The 22762-nt window shown below is 42.3% G+C and overlaps 1 protein-coding gene across 1 annotated transcript in view; it reads right to left on the bottom strand.

Moving 5' to 3' along the window:
• INVS (inversin) overlaps positions 1–22762 on the bottom strand; it is a 154777-nt gene that overhangs the window by 14445 nt on the left and 117570 nt on the right. Inside the window, exons 13-14 of the mRNA XM_081804080.1 lie at positions 21580–21892; positions 5488–6205 (exon numbers count right to left, since the gene is read on the bottom strand). Coding sequence (XP_081660206.1) covers positions 5488–6205; positions 21580–21892 — 1031 coding nt within the window. The remainder of the gene's footprint in view (positions 1–5487; positions 6206–21579; positions 21893–22762) is intronic.

The raw sequence follows: 22762 nt of genomic DNA, 5'->3' as shown, positions 1-22762 counted from the left end.
CCAATGGCATTTTTTACAGAAGTAGGAAAATACAATTCTAAAATTTATATGGAACTATAAAAGACCCCAAGTAGCCAAAGCAATCCTGAGAAAGAACAAAGGGAGAAGCATCATACTTCCTGATTTCAAGCTATATTATAAAGTTATAATAATCAAAACAGTATGGTACCCACCTAAAAACAGATGCCTGGACCAATGGAAGAGAATTAAGAGCCCAGAAATAAACCCATGCATACAAGGTCAACTATATTTGACCAGGGAGCCAACCATACTCAATGGAGAAAAGACAATTGTTTAATAGATGGTGCTGGAAAAATTGGATATTCATGTGTAAAAGAATGAAACAAGACCCTTATCTTACACCACTCACAAAAATTAACTAGAAATGGATTAAAAAGACCTAAATGTAAGATCAGAAATTCCTAAAAGAAAACTCAGGGGAAAAAGCTCCCTGACAGATGTCTTGCCAATGGTTTTTTTGGACATGATCCAAAAAACACAAAATAAACAAGCGTGCAGCCCTTCTCTCTTGCCCTCAAAGTAAAAAGCTTAAGCACAGTGAAATAAATGATCTACAAAATGAAAAGACAATCTGTGGAATGGGAAAAAAATATTTACAAATCATATATCTGATAAAGAGGTTATTATCTAAAAAACAGAGAACTCCTACAACTAAATAGCAAAAAATCCCAAATGATCCATTGAAAGAAGGGGCAAAGGACCTGAATAGACATTTTTCCAAAGAAGATACATGAATGGCTAACAGGTACATGAGAAGGTGCTCAACATCATTAATCCTAGGGGAAATTCAAATCAAAACCACACTGAGAGATCACATCATGGCCACGATGGAAAACCGTATGGATTTTCCTCAAAAAACTAAAAATGGAACTACGTATGATCCATCAATTCCACTTCTGGGATCTATGTTGAGATATCTGCATCCCCAGGTTCACTTTAGCACTATTTACAATAACCAAGATATGGATACATCCCTAAGTTGTCCATCCATGGATGAATGGATAAAGAAATTGTGGTATATATACAATAGCCATAAAAAATGAAATCCTGCCATTTGTGACAACATGGATGGACCTTGAGGGAATTATGCTAAGTGAAATAAGCCAGAGAAAGAGATACACTGTATGATTTCACTTATATGTAGAATCTTAAAAAAAAATCAGATTTGTGGTTACCAGAGGTAGGGGGTGAGGGGAGGAGGAATTGGGTGATGGTGATCAAAAGATACAAACTTCCAGTTATGAGATAAGTAAGTACTGGGGATATAACGTACAACATGATGGCTATAGGTAACACTGCTCTATGGTATATATAAAAGTTGAGAGCATCCTACCTAAGTTCTCATGGCAAGGAAAAAAAACAGTTTGTTTCCCCTGCTTTTTATTTTTTTATTTTTTAAGATTTTATTTATTTATTTGAGAGAGAGAGAATGAGAGACAGCATGAGAGGGAGGAGGGTCAGAGGGAGAAGCAGACTCCCTGCCGAGCAGGGAGCCCGATGCGGGACTCGATCCCGGGACTCCAGGATCATGACCTGAGCCGAAGGCAGTCGCTCAACCAACTGAGCCACCCAGGCGCCCTCCCCTGCTTTTTAAATATCTACATGAGATGATGGATCCTAACTAAACTTACTGTAATCATTTCATATGAATCCTATATGCAAGTCAAGTCATTATGCTGTTCACCTTAAACTTACACAAGGCTGTATGTCAATTATCTGTAAGTCAATTATATCTCAATAAAACTGGTGGGGGAAAAGGCTGAGTAACTTGCAGAAGGTCTCACAGCTAGAGCCAGGAGAGACCAACATTCAAACTCAGTGCTGTCTGACCCAACAGCCAAATCCTGCTAAGGACTTTGTTCTGTACTGTGTACTTGGTGGGGATCTGCAGAGGTTTTTTTAAAAAAGGGTGGCAAAAGTGGGGCACCTGGGTGGCTCAGCTGGTTAAGTGTCCAGCTCTTGATTTCGGCTCAGGTCATGGTCTCAGGGTGGTAAGATTGAGCCCCACACTGGGCTCTGTGCTCAGTGTGGAGTCTGCTTAGGACTCTGTTTATAACTCTCCTCCCTCTGCCCCTCTCCCCCGTGCGCAGGCTCTCTCTCTAAAATAAATAAATTTTAAGGAAAAAAAAAAAAAGGGTGGCAAAAGTAAGAGCTGTATTTTACTAAGTTCATTCTGTTGGAGGGTGGGGCCTGGAGTGGGAGAGAGGTGAGGGGCATGGGGATGATAGCTATCTTTACATCTAGTGTTTATTTGATCGTGTCTATCCCACATGCACTCCTAAACTTCTTAATGAACACAGCTGTTTTGGAGCCTCCCAAGGAAAGCTGCTTCAGTGTTATCTGATTGGTAGCTGATTAATTGCTAGGGAGCCTAAAGACGCTGCAGAGACAGGCCCCATGCCTGATTTTACAATACACCAAATGAGAAATGAGGTCTTCCTAAAGTCCGCTAAAAAATCTCCTTGTGATGCGAGGTGCAGCCTTTCTCTCTTGCCCTCAAGGCCGATTTCACTCAAACTGCATGATTCTTTTTTCCTGTAGCATGCCAAACCATGGCATCTACTAGAATATATATCACATTTCCAAAAAGCCAACTCTGGAGAAAAGCTGGAGATACGGGGCAGTACTGCTCCATAGTTTAGCTGCTTTGGTTTGTGATGCCAAGCATCTTCCACACCCTCTTCTCGGAGGGCAGAAAACTCACTGGGAAGCCCAGGTGTTGGCTTTCACTGGGTACAACTTCCACCTAATCAGTTCTGGTATGCAGACTTCTGAGTCTGTGTCCAGACGACAGGATGGTTCCAGGGCTCAGAGTAATAGCCTCTGTTCTGCCATCCTCAAGGAAAATAGCACTCCCGGTTTGTTGGGAGCCCTAAGATGCCCCGTCATCCCGTTCAGCCCAGGGCTCACGGCTCTTCTTATGGTCCAGCCCATCCTTGCTAATTCACCTTACAACATGCTGGAGAAGAGCTGACAGGAAGGCAACTTACAAATGTTCAGGTAAAAAGGAAGTGTTTAATACAACTGCTCTTAGCCACGGCAACTTTCCAGCCTCACTTAGATCATACACTATCTCGTTTCAATCTTGAAAAAAGAGTCTTGATTGGTAATAAGACTCACACTTTAAGACTCAGCCCCACTCACTGTTCTCCAGGCCCAAGGTTCCCTCTGCTCACCCTATGCTTGCACATTTCCTAGCCGGCCTCTTCCTGTCCTCAACACGTCTCCTGTAATGACAGTGCCTCTGTGGGGCAGTTATGTTTTCTACCCCACCCCTCACTGCTCCTTAGCTTTGGTGTCAAAGGTCCCAGGACAACGCTTTGGGCTTCTGTACTTAAAATGGAAGATGCATAAGGCTATATAACAGAATCAATAAGAGTGTTTTTACTGTCACCAGACATGCGACTTCCCACAATGTGCAGCATCCCACAGTCCTTTTGGGAGTCAATGTCCCAGGTCTCAGAATTGCACAATGGTGCAGCCAGAGGGCTGTGTAATTGCCTCCCCAGATGGGCACACACACTGTGAGCCCAGTGTTCTTGGGGGGAATGACTGAAGGCTCATTTGCTGCTATGGACACTTACAGACAGGACCTGTCAGCTTCTGACTCTTCAAAGAAGTCAAAGAATAGTTTGACGGGAAGGCATTTTGGCTAGGGATCAGCTGTGGGGCCTGATGTGGTAAACCTTGCTGGCTTGTTTAGATCCCAGGTTTCAGCTGAAATACTTAAAAGTTCCTCTGGGATGGTAGCCAGTGTGCGTCTGGTAGAACTCTCCAAGGAAGGGGAGCAAGGACCGTTCCCATCTGTGGCTTCAGAGACAGACTATCTCCGCTCCAAGCCAGCACTGGCCCTTCTTAGCTCTGTAACCTTGGCGGGTTGTTAACCTCTCTGTGCTTCAGCTTCCTCATCTGTGAAATGGGGACAAGAACAACATCTACCTCATAGGGTTATTGGGAGGATTAAATCAGTTAATACAGGTAAAACTACTTAGAACAGCACCTGGTGCAAGCGCTTAATCAATTAGCAACAGTAATAACATCATCTCCCTGTCACATTACCTTGACCAGTGTGAGCACCATCCATACAGCCCTTCTGCTCCAGCCCGTTCTGAGGTGAAGAGCATGAGGCCTGCTTCCGCCACCGTGACCTTGACCACAGCAAACAGTACCTTTACCGAGAATGTATGGGAAAGGCCCTTGAGTCAGAGCTTCGAGTGCCTGATCTGTATCACTAGGACAAGTCGTTTTTCTTGAGACAATCTGCTTGCCTGACAAATGGGGACACTGATCCCTACGGTGACAGCTTCCTGGGGTGGCTGGGAGAGGAAGGGGGATCAGGCGGGAGATGACTTTGTAAGGCCAGCAGCTCGAACAGACATGAGGATGCACTGTAGCAGAGGCCGTGCCCGCATGGAGCAGATCGCCCGGCTCCCGGCCAGGCAGCCCTTGGCACCATAGTCCCCGAGGCCTCTCCCCAGATCTCCCAAGAACCTCTCCCGCTCTCTCTGCTCTCTCTCTTTCTGCCGACAGTAGCGTCTCTCTGGCCCTTTTATCTCCTGACAGGGGTGTTGACATGTGGCACACCTGTGCTCGCAGTGATTTACTTGCTTTGTTCCCCCATGCCCTTCCTCTCTCTGGAAATGGAGGCCACCTGAGCCCCACCTGTGGGCAACGGCTCCAGCCCTCCCCCAGACACCAGTCATGACTAAGGCCTCATCTAGATTTAGGCCCTAGTGGGGCCTGCAGATGAAGGAGATGATGAAATATGTGAAAAACTTGCAGCAAAGGACTCCTCCAGTCCTCCCATGATGACTCCCTGGAGGAATTTGTCTCCGTATGTCAGGACGCCTCCCCCACTACTCCTAGCCCCTACCCCACAGTCCCAGCTTGGCAGGTGCTTTCGCAGGGTTTTGTAATCTATGTCAGCCACTTAATCCACTATGACCAGGCCCTGGTTTAGGTACTCGGGCTATGACTAATTCCTGGGTAGTAAGGACATAAAAAGAAAAATAAAATATCTTACACGTGTACTGCTTTAGAATTCACAAAGTGCCCATGACCTCATTCTAGCAACCTGCCATATAAACAGGACAGGTGCAGCAATTACTAAATTCTGTTTTACGGATGAGAAAACAGAAGGTCAAAAAAAAAAAAAAGAGGCCACGTTATTTGCAAAGGGAAACTCAGGCTTCCTGGTTACAAACTGAGACTCTTTTCCTTTACACCAGGCTATCCTGGCTGCTTCCTGATTTTCTTGGCAAAACCATCTTCCAAATAGCCTATCAATGTAAATTACAAGGACCTACACATGAGTGAATTTTCTGGGCACACTCAGTAAAATTGGCCTTGTCATGCCAGCACATGGAATTCACTAGAAGAACAGAGCACAGGGCGTGTCACTTAGGACGTTAGGAGTATCAGGACAAGCAGAGATCCCGAGGAGCCGGTGCCCCTCCCTCATCCTACCTTCTCCAGGCCCGCTGGATGACTGCTGCCGCCTTGTGTTTTTTGCGAAACAGCTCTTTCCTGCTTCTTTCTTTCTGGATTATCTGCAGCCGCAGCTCTACGGGGAGAAGGCCAATATTCACACTCTGCCCAGAGAGGGGACCAGGTGCTGGATCAGTCTCCTTGGATATCTGAGTGTCCTCCCACAGGGTGGATGTTCCCGACTTCCTGACTCCTGACCTCAACACCTCTGTGTTCTGTGGCAAGTCTGAGCGGATGCCTCCTGCGAGCTTGTCCTGTGTCATTTTGTTTCTTGATGTTCGATGGTGGAGAGGATTCTGCCCAGCATGGACCACCTCCCCCTTGGCACTGCCAGGCCGGCTAGAACCAGCCGGGGAGTGCCTTCCTCCTCGGAGCTCTTGAACTCGTCTTTTCTGGGAAGCACATTTGGCCTTGGGTGCTGTGTCCTGCCGCCTGCTGGGTTTCCGGGGGCCATCCTGCCGTGGAAGGCTTGCAGCTGCCCAACTGGCATCCTCTCCTTCCTCGTCTGGCCCAGCCACCCTGATACAGGAAGGCTGCTTCAAGAAGCCTTTCCCCTTGTCACACTGCTGCTCACCAACTGTCTCACCTCTGGCCTTCTCAACAGAGGAGACTCCTGGATGTCTGTTTCCATCACTGCCTTCACTGGGGCGGAAGTGGACACAGGCAGATCGGCCTTTAGACTGTTCTCTGGGTGATTCTTGGGGAGACAAGGGAAAAGGGAAAGAGTATTTATTGTTCCAAACTTGCATAGTGGGGCAGTTCTGCTCATTTGTTCACGTAAAATACTCAGACTTGTCCTAGTAGCATCACCATGATAGTAGTGATTCTAATTAGGGGGGAAAAAAACTGTTTAGCTTCTATTTCTAGCAATGGAATGTTAGATAACCTGAAACCTTCCCACTACAATGCTGACTAAAATATAATAAACATTCTTTTACAAGCACCATAGTGCCTTCAAGAAAATAAAGGAAATCCAAAAACAAAGGAGAGGCCAAAAACAAAGGGAAAACTGAAAATCAGAGTGTTAAGTGTGTGAGCTGATCCAGCAACCGTCTGGGCAGTTAGTAATGGTGGAGTGGGCAACAGTGGGTCTTACTAAATATCTGACTGTGTTTTAATATCCAGATAAGGACAGAAAACAAGGTATTGCTGGCAGAAAGTTAGCTAGAACCAAGACCCTGCATGAAGCCAGGACTCTTGAGGGGTTATATCCTTTGGGAAACTTAGCCTGGGTTCTGGATGGGGGAAAGAATCTCCCTTGAGAATTTGAAACTCAAGTCCTGTGCCTCACATGGGTTTCATATTCATTTATTCTCAACCCATAGAAAAAATTAATATAAAAACCGGTCTCAAGATGGTGGTACAGGATGCTTCACTGAAGCAAACACAGTTATTATTTTGATATGGCATTCCCTCAACTCAGGCCACACAGAGGGGTCCTTCTGAAAATGACTTCACAATCCAAAATTATAAAATGCATGAGGAGACAATCTACCGTGAATGAGTTAACAGACACAATAGCAATATTAGATCAACAAGAACTTAGCTAATAGAACAGTGTATACATACACACATACCCATGCACATGAACTGATTAAACACAAAAGAATTTAAAAATATGGGAAAAGAATAGATTTGAAAAAGAACTAAATACAACCTCTAAAATGAAACATTTCAGACTCATATGAAAAGCAATGAAAGAACTTCTGCTTCTGTAATGGCAGAATTGAGGCATACTCACCACTGAGGACAATAGAAAAGCCAAACAAAATACTAAAAACCACCTGTCTGAAGGCATCAAAGAGCTAATAAGACAGAAAAATATATGGGGCCAAGATGCAGGAGAATCAACAGAGATGAGCAAGGCATTTGGGGTCATATATTCCTAGGAGAATGGAATCATCCCCTCAAGGTTTGGAGGACAAAACCTGGAGTCCAGAACCTGCTAAGAAGCATTCCTTTGGGTTGGAACCCTGGAGGGCTATATCTTAGGAGGAAAGGTGAGCTCATAGTAAATTGACCCTTGTAGGGACTGAGTGCAGCTTTGCATCATCTCAGTATTAGAAACTAGATTAAGGTTTGGATTGCTCAAACTTGGATTGCTCATGCTCCTAAATGTCTGCCAGAAGCCAATGTAAATCACTTCTGGAGGAATTACTATCATCCTAAGTCTCATGTTATTTCTCATGTAAATTTTTATATTAAATGTCTACCACTCAATCAAAAATATGCAGGCAGATAAAGAGACAAGATAGTATTCAAGGAGTGGGGGAAACAATAAAAACAGACACACAGGTTATCCAGATAATGTGTTTTCAGAAACAAACTTTAAAATAACCATTTTACAGTGCAAAGAAGTATCTAAACTATGCTATGCTTCATGTAAGACAAAGGGGAAATAAGGAAATATACTTGTATCTGCTCATTTGTATGAAAGAAATATAGAAAGGATAAACCAGAAACTGAAGAGATTGAGTACCTACTGTGACTGGGCAGGAAAGGGGGAGAAAGAGGGAAATGGGAACTAGGTAGTGGGGTAAGGGGGAGCAATACTTCTCTGTGTATATCTTTTTGTATAGTTCTGACTCTTAGAACCATTCTAATGTTTCACATACACCACTAAAGCCCCAATTAATTAAACGAGATACCACTACACACCCCTTAGATGGTGAAAACACAAAAAACACTGACAACACCAAAGGCTGATAAGGATGTGCAGCAACAGGAGCTCTCATACACTGCTGGTGGGAATGCAAGATGGCACAGCCACTTTGAAAGATAGGGTGGCAGTTCCTTACAAAACTGTTCTTACCAGACGATGCAGCAATTGTTCTCTTTGTTATTTACCCAAATGGATTTAAAACTTACGTCCACCCAGAACCCTGCACATGGATGTTTAGAGTAGCTTTATTCATGATTTCCAAAACTTGGAAGCAACCAAGATGTCCTTCAGTAGCTGAATAGATGACTAAATTGTGGTACATTTGGACAATGGAATATTATTCAGCACTAAAAAGAAATGAACTGAAAGGAAATGAAATAAAAATGAAATGAGTGCTAAACAGAAATGAGTTACCAAGCCATGGAGGATGTTCCTAAGTGAAATATTACTTCCCTTGTATGAATATTACTAGTGCATATTAGTAAGTGAAAGAAGCCAATCTGAAAAGGCTACCTATTGTATGATTCCAACTATATGACATTTTGGAAATGGGCAAAACTATGGAAGTAGTAAATGGGTCAGTAGTTGCTAAGGGTTCAAGGGAGGGAAGGATACATAGGCAGAGCACAGGGGATTCTTAGGGCAATGTGATGGTTAATTTTTTTTTTTTTTGTAAAGATTTTATTTATTCATTTGAGACACAGAGATACAGAGAGAGAGAGAGAGCATGAGCAGGGAGAGAGGCAGAGGGAGAAGGAGAAGCAGGCTCCCTGTTGAGCCAGGAGCCCGATGTGGGGCTCGATCTCTGGACCCTGGGATCATGACCTGAGCCGAAAGCAGATGCTTAACCATCTGAGCCACCCAGGTGCCCCAATGTGATGGTTAATTTTATGTGTCAACTTCACTGGGATAAGGGGCACCCAGATAGCTGATAAAATATTTCTGCGTGTGTCTGTGAGGATGTCTTGGAAAGAATTTGAATTGGTAGACTGAGACAGAAGATTGCCTTCACCAATGCAGGTGGGCAACATCTAGTCTGTGGAGGGCCTCAATAGCACAAAGGTGGAGGAAGGGCAGATTCGCTCTCTTTGCTTGAGCTGGGACAAAGCTGCCCTTAGACAAAGCTGCCCAGGTGCTGCTACTTTTCAGGCTTTCAGACTTGGATCAGAACTTATACCATCAGCCCCTTCATCCCCCTGATTCTCAGGCCTTTGGACTCGGCCTCACACCATCTGCTCCCCTGGTTCTCGAGCCTTCAGATTCACTGAATCATACCACCAGCTTTCCTGGTTCTCCAGTTTGCAGGCAGCAGATCATGGGACTTCTCAACCTCCATAATCAAGTGAGCCAATTTCTAGAACAAACCTCTTTCATATATATATCCTATTAGTTCTGTTTCTCTGGAGAACCCTGACTAATACAGGCAATGAAACTCTTCTGTATGGTGCCATAATGGTGGATATGAGTCATTATACATTTGTCAAATCCTATGAATGTGCAACACCAGGCATGAAGTCTGATATAAACTGTGGACTTTGTGTGATAAGGATGTATCAGTGTAGATTCATCAATTTTAACAAATGCACCACTCTGGTATAGGATGTTGAGTTGGGGAGTATGCGTGTGTTGGGGGCCAGGAGTGTATGGAAACTCTGCACTTTCTGCTCAATTTTGCTGTAAACCTAAAACTGCTCTAAAAAGTAACTTCTATTAAAAGGAAAAAATTAAGAGGTACAAACTTCCAGTTCCAAGATAAATAAGTCACAGGGATGAAAAATAAAGCATAGGAAATATAGTCAATATTATTATAATAATGTTGTATGGTAACAGATGGTAGCTATACTTACGGTGAGCATTGCATAATGTATAGGATGGTCCAATCACTATGTTATAAACCTGAAACTAATGTATGTAACATTGTATGTCAACCATACTTCAATAAAAAAGGGAAAAAAAAGAAAAATAATGAAGAGACTGCTGGATGATATTAGATCCTAAGTAGTGATGATAAAAGTAATGTGATTTGGGTATTAATATAGATAGATCAGTTAGAAAGAATACAAAGCTAAAAATATACCCATATATAAAAATATATATAATAAAGGTAGCATTTTTAATTTGTGGTGAGGAGCTGAGCTGCTTAGAGCCCCTGGATGTGAACCCAGAGAGAGATGCTGTACCCCTCCTGAAGCCACTACTCACAAAGCCCCCTGCCAGAGTTGCAGCTCCAAGTATATGGCTCATTTCCATGTATATTATTGTATATTCCATGCAGATTATTTCATGTATATGGCTAGAACAACTGCCTATTCTCTAAAAAGTAGTCATTAGATTCCAATATCACTATATAAAAAATTAAATTTGAAATAGTAAAAATCTGAAAATATATGTGTTTATTAGATCTTAAAGTGGGAAAAACCTTTTCTTAGGTAAAACCACAAGGATAAAAATCTCAAAAGAAAAAATTAAAGGGTAAACTTAAAAAAGACATTCATTATATATGATAGACAAAGGTTACTATTCTTATTATACGCTAAGCTTTTAGAAATATTAAGAAAATGAAAAACCAATATAAAAATTGACAGAGTACATGAGTGAACAATCCAGAAAATAAATACACAGAGCCAGTAAAAATATGACAAAATTCCATCCTGCTAACTAGGATTCAATAAAATCACTATTTGCCTAAATGTTTAGAGAGAGTTTTTGGTTTTTTGCTTTTGAAAGGCTGAAATAACCTTTTGTAACCTTCCTGGAATGAAATTTGGCAGGATGTTTAAAGAGCCATAAAAATTAGAGATGTACACAAAAATGTGTATGAAAGGTTATTTAGCTCATATGTCCTACAACACAGACATGATTAAACAAATCATGCTGTACTCATGATCTGATATAATACTAAGCAGCTACTAACATTTTTGTTGAAAACAAGGAGATAATGTAAGAAGACCTCAAAATAGGATGCCCACTCTTTTCTGAAATAAAAAAAAGGAAAGTTCTAGTAGATAGATTTGTACCAAAGTGATAAGAGTTGCTTATCTTAAGGAGGATTTTTATTTTTTCTTTGTTCTTTTCTGTTTTAAAATTATTTTGTAATGTACATTAACCACTTTTGTAATTAGGAAAACACGTCATTTTCTGTTTAAATAAAAAGTACCCCACTACAAAAAAAAAAAAAAAAGCCCAATAATTAAAATCAACTAGGATGTGGGAAAGAACTCAAAGTGGATTATAAATAATAACAAACAAACCTAACTGTATTACAAATGAATTAGGTAACCACACTAAAAGGTGAAGAAAAGAACTGACCTAAGTAACTTTGTAAAAACATATTTTGGCTGGATACTGTAAGGACAAAAAGAAATGTATGTGAATACTGTGCTCTAGTTAGTAAGTTTGTCTCTCACAGGGATATGGGTTAGCAATTCTGAAACTGCTTTTATGTGTATACCAGGATTCAACAAATAAGCATATATATCCTAGATGATGGGAGCCAGGTCTTCCACTGTTGGAGGAAACACTTCAAATAAAGAGAAGAAAAGATAGAATAATCGCTGTGGTGTTGAATGGAATTGGAGGTATCATGGATATGAACTCATGGTGTGTGTGTGTGTGTGTGTGTGATACACACACACGGATAGATGCAGAAATAGTTGTAAATAATTTTTAGCTCTGTCTGCTGAAAGGACTTAGGAGCAACAGTACTCCAATAGTAATACGCCCACCTAGCACTCAGATTTTGGTTTCTAATACCATTCTTCAACAAAGGAAACCAGGGTTCTTTGGAGAAGTGGTTAATTCCAGGGCTCTGACTGGGGGAGAGATATGATGAGGTTTCATTCTGAAGAGACCAATCTGTTCACAGAGAGGAAAATGGATTAGGGGAGTCAGAGCAGATAAGTAAGACCAGTTAGGAAGCTACTACAATAGTCCAAGTTAGAGATGAAGGTAAGAAGATGTGAGGTAGAATATACGGTGGTGGAGGATGAGAGGGAGAAAACGGGTTTGAAAGATGTTTAGGAAGTCAATGAGACAAGAGCTGGTGACAGGTTGGGGACGGGCAGTAAAGGAAAAGGAAATAATCATTACTCCTGCACTGAATGTTCAGACGGATGAGTACATCATTAACCAACGCACAGAGCAGGCTTACATAAAATCTTCATCAGTCCTATCTCAAATAGGTTGAGTTTGGGATGACTTTGGGACATCCAAGTGAGGCATAAGTAAATAATTAAATATACATAATTGGAACAAGGGAAGGAGGTCAGGGAGTCTTTGGCATACAGGTGATAACTGAATTTTCTGTGTTAGCCATTGTACACATACCAAATGTAAGGGCCCACTTACTCCCACCAGTCATACCCACTAGTTCTGGCAGCCCATATGGTGAGAAAGAAGATAACACCAGGGATGGCCCTTAAAACAGCAAGTTTCTCCTCCACTAGACTCTCCTGAAAACCACACTGACTCAAAGACAACTTTATCTCACCACCTCCCACAAGGAATCTGCTAGCAAGTCCTCTCAATTGCATCTCTCCAGTCCAGCCCTTACTCCTCGCCCTGCCACTGTGTCTTAGTGTAGGCCCTCCAAACCCATCCTCCACTCAGCCACAGTGATCCTCCTAAATATTACATCTCCTTCCTTCCCTACCTCTTGAAGAAGTAATAATTAGATTAGTTATAATAACAGCTCATATTTATAGAGTGCTTTAGGCACTGGGTTTAAATCTTTCCATGGGTTATCGCCATAATGTTCACAAATTTCTAAGACAGGCATTATCTTTTTTTTTTTTTTTATAAATAAAGAAATGGAGGCTTAGAAGAGGTTAAGTAACTTGATCAAGATTATATAGGTAGTAAGTGATGGAGTCTAAATGTGAACCTAATTCATTTCATTCTAAAGCTTGTGCACTCAGCCATCATGCTCTCCAAGCATTGTAAACAAGGGAAGAATTACTATGAGAGAGAAGAAAGAAATCACTTACTAAGAGATGTTGTTGGGCAAACCCCTCTTTCAGGGTCTCCATTTCCTGACTTGTATTGAAAAGGTTGTACTAGATGCTTTCTAAAGACACTCAAGCTCTAACATTCTCCATTTCTAAGAGATAGGATGAAGGAGAAAAAGAAGTGACCCACATTTCCCATCTCTGGGTTCCTGCTGGTATGCCTACCCCTCAAGGTCTACACTGCATGAGCACTGATGAGTTGAAGCAGCTGTGACTCTTCTTTAGAATGTGGCCAAACAGAAAGTGGCTCGGGGTGCCCTCTGCCCAATTATGTTGGGGTTTCCCAACAAGACTATACTAGAGAAGCTCCAGTCAATGGATATTCTTGATTCCCAAAAAAATCTCCCTATTTTCCTTTGTACCCTGGCCTCTTAGGCAGGTAAATGAGGGCAAAGGCTGCCCATGAAACTGGAGCTCCTCCTCCTTATATCTGAATCAGGCTGATTGGCCTCCCTTCTATTTACTCTTCCCCAAAGTTTGGATGCTGGGTTTCTCTGAGACCCTATCTGTATATTTGAATCTGGCTCTTCCCAAAGGTCCCTATTCAGGACACCAGTGCCTGCCCTCAAAGGAATGAGGAGCTCCCCTGCTTCAGAATTATTTAGAATAGTGACTTTCAAATTTTTGACAAATCTGACATTGTGGCCCAGTATACTCATATTCATGTATGTACACACACACACACACACCCCTCTGTGGATAGACATACAATAAAATTTATTACCTTTATTATGTGCAATATAGTTTGATATATTTTTTTAAGATTTTATTTACTTATTTGACAGAGAGAGAGAGACAGCACAAGCAGAGGGAGTGGCAGGCAGAGGGAGAGGGAAAAGCAGGCTTCCTGCTGTGCAGGGAGCCCGATGGGCTCTGTTCCAGGACCCTGGGATCATGACCTGAGCCGAAGACAGACGCTTAATGACTGAGCCACCCAGGCGCCCCTACCTTGAGATTTTCTAATATAGTCTATTTCATGAAAATTATCCTGGTCCAATCCACTAAATTCATTTTATGAGCCATACATGGCTTGAAAATCATTATAAAACCATGTCCTAGATCACCTTTAAACTAGTCTGTGGAGGGCCTCAATAGAACAAAGGTGGAGGAAGGGCAGATTCGCTCTCTTTGCTTGAGCTGGGACAAAGCTGCCCTTAGACAAAGCTGCCCAGGTGCTGCTACTTTTCAGGCTTTCAGACTTGGATGAGAACTTACACCATCAGCCCCTTCAAGTGCGGAGAGAAAGTCTAACTCGCATCAGTGTAATTAAAGGACAAAAGGATTGGTTATTAAAAACTGAAACTTAGTGGGCTTTTCAGGATGTAAGATGACTGATTATCTGAATGTGATCAGATCCACAGTAAATCTGACTGGTCTTGTAGCATAAATGCCTCAAGGTGTTTTGGAGCACTCGGGTGGCTCAGTCAGTTAAGCATCCAACTCTTGATTTCAGCTCCGCTCATGATCTCAGGGTCGTGCTCAGCGTGGAGCCTGCTTAAGATTCTGCCTCTCCTTCTCCCTCTGCCCCCCACCCATGCACTCTCTCTCAAAAAAAAAAAAGTCCCAAGGTGTTTTTTAATAAGCGGAAACACAATTACCCTCTGTACTTGTAAAAAGCCTGAAATAACTGTGCTCCCCCTTCTCTCTGTTCTGTAGAGCACTGGATTAGGGGGAAAACACTGTCCATGTGAAATTACAGGGATTAAGTGTAATTCTTGTGGTACACAGTAAGCCCCAAACCCATCAAACTTTTAATGGTGCTTTCTAAGAGGAGTCAGGTCATGAAGTATTTACCTATGTAACCAATTTTCTGCTCACTGTTGTAAGAAATATGCTGATGGTATGGTCCTTAGCCCCAGTTATAGTTAAGTATGGCTGGTTCATAGTGTGTATACATAGCGTGGGCTCAAAAACGTATCTGTTGAATGAATGCATTGCATGAGTGATTTAGTGAACTGAGTGGAAGCAAAGCTTTGCCATAAAATGGAACTCTGTTACAGAAAACATGAGTACACCTAATGAATACATTTCATGTCTTTTTTTTTTTTTTCTAAGATTGATTCATTTATTTTAGAGAGAGAGAGGGAGAGCAAGCACAGGGAGGGGCAGAGGGAGAGGGAGAGAGAAACTTTAGCAGACTCCTCCCAGAGCTCAGAGCTCAAACCTCTGGTTTGAAGATGTTTCTCTATCCCCTTGAATCTGGGCTGGCCTTGTGAACTGCTCTGATCAACAGAATGTGGTACAAGTGATAGGAAAGTTTTGAAGCCTAGGCCTCAAGGGAGCTTGTCACTTCTGGCTTTCTCTCTCTCAGAGCACTGCCCTGAGAACAACATGCAAGGAAGATGGTCTAACCTCCTGGAGGATGCAAGGTCATGTAGAAGAGATCTGAGACACCTCGGCCAATGGCCACACGTGTAAAGGAAGCCATCTTGGACTTTCTAGTTCCATCGGCCACATGAGTGAGCCCAAGTGACCTAAGAGAGGAACTGCTCAGACAACCCACAGAATTGTGAGAAATAAGAAGTCGTTGTTTTAAGCCACTTAGTTTTGGGGGTAATTTGTTACGTCACTAGAGAGAAACAACACAGAAACCAATAAGCTAAAAATGAGAGGTGCTGGCCTAACAAAACCCATAGCTTTGACTTAGGGACTGATGAGTGAACAGAAGCTGGGAAGGCAATAAAGAGACTATTACCAAAGGCTGAGAGAGCAGAGAGGAAATTGCTATTGGAGTTTGGAGAATGGTCAATGGTATTATTCAGTGGCAGAATAATTGGCAAAATGGGCAAAAGTTACCTGCAGTAACTCAGAAGACAGAAAACTTATCTAATGAATTTGTAGGTATGGATTAGGAGAGTTCCAGGGGCAATAACTGAAGAAAATATCAACCAGCTTTTTTAGCTGCATGAGATAAGGTGTGGGTAGAAAGAAATAAAATTAGGAAAGAACTGCTCAGTTTACAAGCAGAATCTAGAGGAAATACAAAGAGCCTAAAATGTGCCAGGTTAGCAAAGAAAGCTGTTTCGCATATTCATTCTTTCCAGCCAATGAAAGAATCTCTTAGTAAAATATGACTTAAGGATAAAGATCATATCAGGAGTATTACTGTTCAACCCTTTATTAAGACCTCAAAAATATCTAAGATGGTACATTGTAAGGCACTGTAAGCTACACAAAAGAACATCTAAGAACTTCAAGGGCATTTTCCCACAGTAGCCTGAGCCACCCAAAGTAGAGAGAGGCCTGTTTGAGAAATAATTATGGATGTAGTTTTGGAACATGGAGTGAATCCAATCAGATTCATAGGGAACCCACGAAATTTTTTTTAAAGATTTTATTTATTTATTTGAGAGAGAAAGAAGCAGAGCACATGAGCAGAGGGAGGGGCAGAGGGAGAGGGAGAATCCCAAGCAGACTCCTTGCTGAGCATGGAGCCTGATGCGGGGCTCAATCCCATGACCCTGAGATTATGACCTGAGCCAAAATCAGGAGTCAGATGCTTAACCGACTTAGCCACCCAGGTGCCCCTGAAACCCATGAAATTTCTGAGGTAATTGTATCACAAAGAGTATCACTAGCTTGAACTGCTGAGGCAGTTCAAAACTAACAGGAGCCTCTGGAACCTCAACTTCCTATAGGCAGGAAACAGGCTGAAGAAAGCTGCAAACGTCCACTATGTCTTATGGGAAAGGAAGATGTCTCAGAGAGCAGAACCAAGAACCCAGGTGGCAAAGCCAAGAGCCAAGGAGAATAATGGAATGGGAAACCACACACAGGGGTAAAACCATACCCTAATCAAGGAACATTCCATACTTCTATTACTGCTAATGTGTAACCAGTTGGCTTTCAGAATTGTTATGGACTAGTGACTTGTATGTGCCTCTTATTTCTCCCCTTTTGAACAAAGGTGTCTACTGTGGTTATTCTGTTCCTGCCTCACCATTGCTTGTTGGGTGTGGAGAGGGGTTGATAATATGTGTTTTTGGTTGGCTAGTCCCTGAACTGGAAAGATTCACATCTGGGGAATCTCTTTATTTATTTATTTATTTAATTTTATTTAATTTTATTTTTAAATTTATTTGACACAGAGAGGGAGAGCACACATAGAGGGAGCAGCAGGCAGAGGGAGAGGGAGAAGCAGGCTTTCTACCGATGCGGGGCTCGATCCCACGACCCTGGGATTATGACCTGAGCCAAAGGCAGATGCTTAACTGACTGAGACACCCAGGTGCCCCACACCTGGGGAATTTTGACAACATCTGGACATGACATAGGTCTCAAGATCCCAAACTTCAAGCTTGATGTGATAACTGAGATGACATTTTGGGGTCCTGAGATAATTATGAGAATATTGTGCATGTGGGAGGAATGTGAATAATCTGTGACCAAAAAGGAACTGTGATAGATTCTTTAATAGTAAAAAATTGCTCCCATCCTAGTATGCACAAAAGTAGAGTATATTTCTCCATATCATTTAGTCTGGGCTGGGCATATAACTTGCTTTGACCAATAGAATGTAGCATGCACATTCTGGAGCCTATTCCATGAGAGGTCTTGTGGCTTCTGCCTTTGCTTTCTTAGAATGATGCCCTGAGACTACTGTGTAGGGAGGCCAGTCTAGCCTAATGGAGGATGAAAGGCCATATAAAGCAGAGTCAAGGAATCCCAGCTCATAGCCAGTATCAACTGCCAGACATTTAAGTCAGTCTATCGTAGACCATCCACTTCAACTGACCCTCCACCTGCAAGTAGCCACATGAAAGAGAACGGGTAAAACTGTAGAGGAACTGCCCAGCCGGCCCACAGAATCATGAGAAATAATAAATTGTTGTTCTAAGCCACTTAGTTTTAGTGTAGTTTTTGTTTTGTTTTTTGTTTGTTTTTTACATAGCAGCATATAATGGAAACAACTCTGATCTTATGAGGATCTTGTAATCTATTGGAAAAAACAGACAAGCCAGTAATAACAGTAAAAGGTGATGATCTTCCTAATATGGAAGTACAGAAGACCTATGGGAACACATAGCAGGAAGATGAAGCCTTGTTTCGTGGGGAGGGATGGCTGTGTAGAGGAAGTAACATTCATCCCGAGATCAGAAAAATACGAGGCACTTTTTATCCATATGAATGGGTGAGTGTAATATGCAGTGACCTCAAGCTAAGAAAGAATTTGAGGAAATTCGATGTGGTTGTTACATCACGGGAGTCTAGTTAACACTAGCTGAATGAATAAATGAATGAGTATATAACAAAGCATCAGACCTCCTTAAGGTATACATTGCTGATGCATTATCACTGTAAAGTGGGTTATGGAATTACATTCTGGATATGTTTGTGGCCGTTCACGTGTACTTTTATGTAGCTGTTCTTGGCTAGATCATCAGTGTGGTTTAATAACAGTAGTTACTGAAGACCTAGTACAAGTCAAGGGCTGTAATAAGATTCTACATTAATTATTTGATTTCTCTTCATAACTGCCTTGCAGGGTAGAGAGTATGCACTCATTTTTTTCTTATTTGAAAATGAAATATAGTTGACACAACGTTACATTAGTTTTAGGCACACAGCATCGTAATTTTTTTACGCTGTGCTCACACAGGTATAGCTACCATCTATCATCAGAGGCACTATGATAATACCCTTAACTGTATTCCCTGCACTGTACCTTCCTTCCCCGTGACTTGTTCATTCCATAACTGAAACCCATACTTCCCACACCCCTTCACCCATTCCGCCCATTGTCCCACTCCCCTCCTCTCTGGCAACCATCAGTTTGTTCTCTGTATTTATGAATCTATTTCTGCTTGTTTGTTCATTTGTTGTTTTTTGAGTATTCTTCCCCCACCCCATTTTATGGGTAAGGAAATTAAGGTTCAGAGAGAGAGAATGAATTGTCCAAGCCCTGAATTGGGTCACCATGAGATTTCATAGACTCTTTCTGGGGTCCAAAAGGTCAAAACTATTTTTATAATACTTCTAAGACATTATTTGCCTTTTTCACTATGTTGACCTTTGCACTTAGAGTTCTGGAGGGCTCTCACTGTTCCTTAATTTGTAAGAATGGCTCAATATGCTTAAATTGCTCTGGGCAAATGATATAATTTATGCAGAATATCTGTTTTCCTTCTGGGAGTCTGGAGTTGTAGTATATGCTAGGTAGAGGATACTTATGTAACTGACCCCAATAAAAATCCTGGAGTCCTAAGTTTAGGTGTGTTTTCCTGGTAGAAAAAAGGCTAACTAGTTGTTACAATTCATTGCTGGAGATGTCCACAATAGCCAAACTATGGAAAGAGCAACAGATGAATGGATAAAGATGTGGTATATATATACAATGGAATATTATGCAGCCATCAGAAAGAGAAATCTTGCCATTTGCAACGACGTGGATGGAACTAAAGGGTATTATGCTAAGTGAAATCAGTCAATCAGAGAAAGACAAGTATCATATGATCTCACTGATATGAGGAATTTGAGAAACAAGACAGGATCATAGGGGAAGGGAGGGAAAAATGAAACTAGATGAAACCAGAGAGGAAGACAAACTATAAGAGACTCTTAATCTCAGGAAACAAACTGAGGGTTGCTACAGTGGAGGGGGGTGGGAGGGATGGGGTGGCTGGGTGATGGACATTGGGGAGGGTATGTGCTATGGTGAGAGCTGTGAATTGTGTAAGACTGATGAATCACAGACCTGTACCCCTGAAACAAATAATACATTATATGTTAATAAAAAAATAAAGCAAAAGAAATGGAAAAAAAAAATCATTGCTGGAGGAATTCATCATGTCTTGTGTGATTCCACTGGGAGAAGACTCTTGGAAATTTGCACCTGGTTTCTTCCAGACTTTGCTCCATGTGCCTCTTCCCTTTGTTGATCTTGATTTGTATCCCTTTGTTATAAAAGATCCTAGCTGTGAATACAAATATATGCTGAGTCTTGTGAGTACTCTTAGCAAATTACTAAACTTTGCGGGGGGAGTCTTGGGGATCCCCAACATACTAAGCAAAATCCAAATAGGATAAACTCCAAGGATCCATACCAAGACACATCATGTTAAACTGAAAACCAAAGATAAAGAAAAATCTTGAAAGCAGCCAGAGAGCAGTGACATGTTATGTAGAAACATTACCGAGGAACACCAATTTGATCAACAGTGGATTTCTTGTCTGAAACCATGGAAGCCAGAAGTGGCACAGCCTCTTTCAAGGGTGGGAAGGAAAGACCTGCTAAGTGTGCATTCTGGATCTGGTTTATCAACTCTTCAGGAATGAAATCAAAACATTCTCAGGCAGGGACGCCTGGGTGGCTCAGTCAGTTAAACGTCTGCCTTCAGCTCAGATCAGGATCCCAGGGTCCTGGGATCGAGCCCCACAACGGGCTCCCTGCTCAGTGGGGAGTCTGCTCCTCCCTCTGCCTCTCCACCTACTTGTGGTTCCCTCTTTCTCTCTTTCTGGCAAATAAATAAATAAAATCTTTAAAAAAGAAAAAAACATTCTCAGACAAAGGAAAACTTAAAGAATTTGTGGCTAGTGGAGCTACTCTTAAATACTGGCCATAGAAGTTTCTTCAAACAGAAAGAAAATGATAAAAGAGGGAATCTAGTGTACTGGGAAGGAGGACAAAACGAGAAAAAGAACTATGGGTACATAGAAGAGACGATCCTTTTCCTTGTGGTGTTTATAAATTATATTTGATGATTGAAACAAAAATTATAATACCATCTGGTACCCAATCAATGATATTTAAAAATGGGGAAGGTCAAGGTACCTAAATGGAAGTGAGGTTTCCACATTTCACTCAAAGTGGTAAAATATTGGTACTAGTTATAAGAAGTCCCTTATAACTTATACATTATACATTATACATATAAGTATATGGCAATACTCACAGGAACCACCACAAAAGCTGTAGAAAGAGATATACTCAAAACCACTATTAGTCAATCAAGATGGAATCCTAAAAGATGTTCAAGTACCCTACAGGAAGGGGAAAAAATTAAAAAAAAACAAAACAAAAAACAGGGATAAGGGGGCACCTGGGTGGCTCAGTTGTTAAGCATCTGCCTTCGGTTCAGGTCATGATCCCAGGGTCCTGGGATCGAGCCCCGCATCGGGCTCCCTGCTCCGCGGGAAGCCTGCTTCTCCCTCTCCTACTCCCCCTGCTTGTGTTCCCTCTTTTGCTGTGTCTCTCTCTGTCAAATAAATAAATAAATAAAATCTTTAAAAAACAAAACAAAACAAACCAGGGATGAGAACCAGAGGAAATAAATAGAAATAAATAATAAAATGGCAGTCTTCGGTGTGGACATAATTACCTTAAATGTAAATGGACTAAATACACCAATCAAGAGAGCCCACAGTCCGTGGGTCGGCATCAAGTAACAAAGGCAATACACGTACCGTTTGGCTTTCTGGGGTCTGTTCCCTGCACATCTGGGCAAAGATGCTGCTCCCTCTGGGGGGCTCTGCCTGGAGATCCTCCACAGGCTCTCCCCTCAAGGTCCTGGGCTGTGTCGCTGGTGGGAGGCTGTTTGCTGGGGGCCCGGCTCTGCCCGTGGGGCTCAGCCTGGGTGTTGGGCAGACAGGGAAGGGCTTGGGGTCTGCAGGCATCTGCGCTCAGCCTTCCCTTCTGCTGTTCTGCCTCCCTTCGTTTGTTTTCTTCCTCTCGCTTCCTGGAAGCAAAGCCAAGGAGGCAGAGGAAAAAATTAAAAGACTGTTACCCATTCAAATGTTCCTGAGTGAGATTTAAATGTTATGAGGAGCTACCACATCACAGGAGGGGCTTGGAAATTCAGTTTCCACAATTTCACAATTTTTGGTCTTTTCTCCAGACCTTATAGCTCAAAAGATGATGGAGCTGAAAACAATTTTACAGATCAGACTTTGCCCAGTTGGGACACACATGATGGAAAACTCTATGTTTGTGAGACAGGACACAATCCTAAGGTGTTGTGTGCCCAAGCCTGTGTGGGATCCCTGCAGCTACACGCCTTTTTCTCCTATTCCAGAAAGCACATCAGAATGCGACTGAGCATGCCAGTCACAGGGATAACCTTTAATCTTCTCTATTTATTAAAAAAGACCATGGCAAGCCTTATGATTTATATGAAACAATTACTTACAAAGCACCTCACAGCGGATAATAACACGCCTGTGAGTTGCAACACGGCTAATGAGGCAAACCCACTCATTTCGTAGATGAGGTCCAGAAGGTAGGATGATTTTCAAAAAGTCATACACAAGTGCTGGTGGCGAGACTGGTCCCTGTGGAGAGCAACAGTCCGTTGCTGGCCAGGGAGCTGGCCAGGCGGGGCCGGGCCGAGGAATTAGTGGCAGCGGGAGGAGGAGGGGGATAGGTCTGGGGCAGCCCAGGTCCAGAAAGGGGCAAGCTGCTTGAGGACGAAGGGGCTGAGTTCAGGACAAGATTGACCAAAAGCATTAATTGCTAGGGATTTCCAAGAGAAAGAAAGGGGGAAGAAAAAGAATATTTACTGAGCCTCTCCTGTGCTGGGCCCCGAGGGTCACAGAGTACACCCCTCCCTGGAGGAAACTTGATTTCGGAGGAGACAGCTAGGAAAAAAGG

Source organism: Leptonychotes weddellii, chromosome 14 (assembly GCF_054177405.1).
Source record: "Leptonychotes weddellii isolate Sample4059 chromosome 14, ASM5417740v2, whole genome shotgun sequence".
Classification (NCBI taxonomy): domain Eukaryota; kingdom Metazoa; phylum Chordata; class Mammalia; order Carnivora; family Phocidae; genus Leptonychotes; species Leptonychotes weddellii.
The sequence above is the reverse complement of the archived record's forward strand: the minus strand, read 5'-3'. Positions and strand labels throughout refer to the sequence as shown.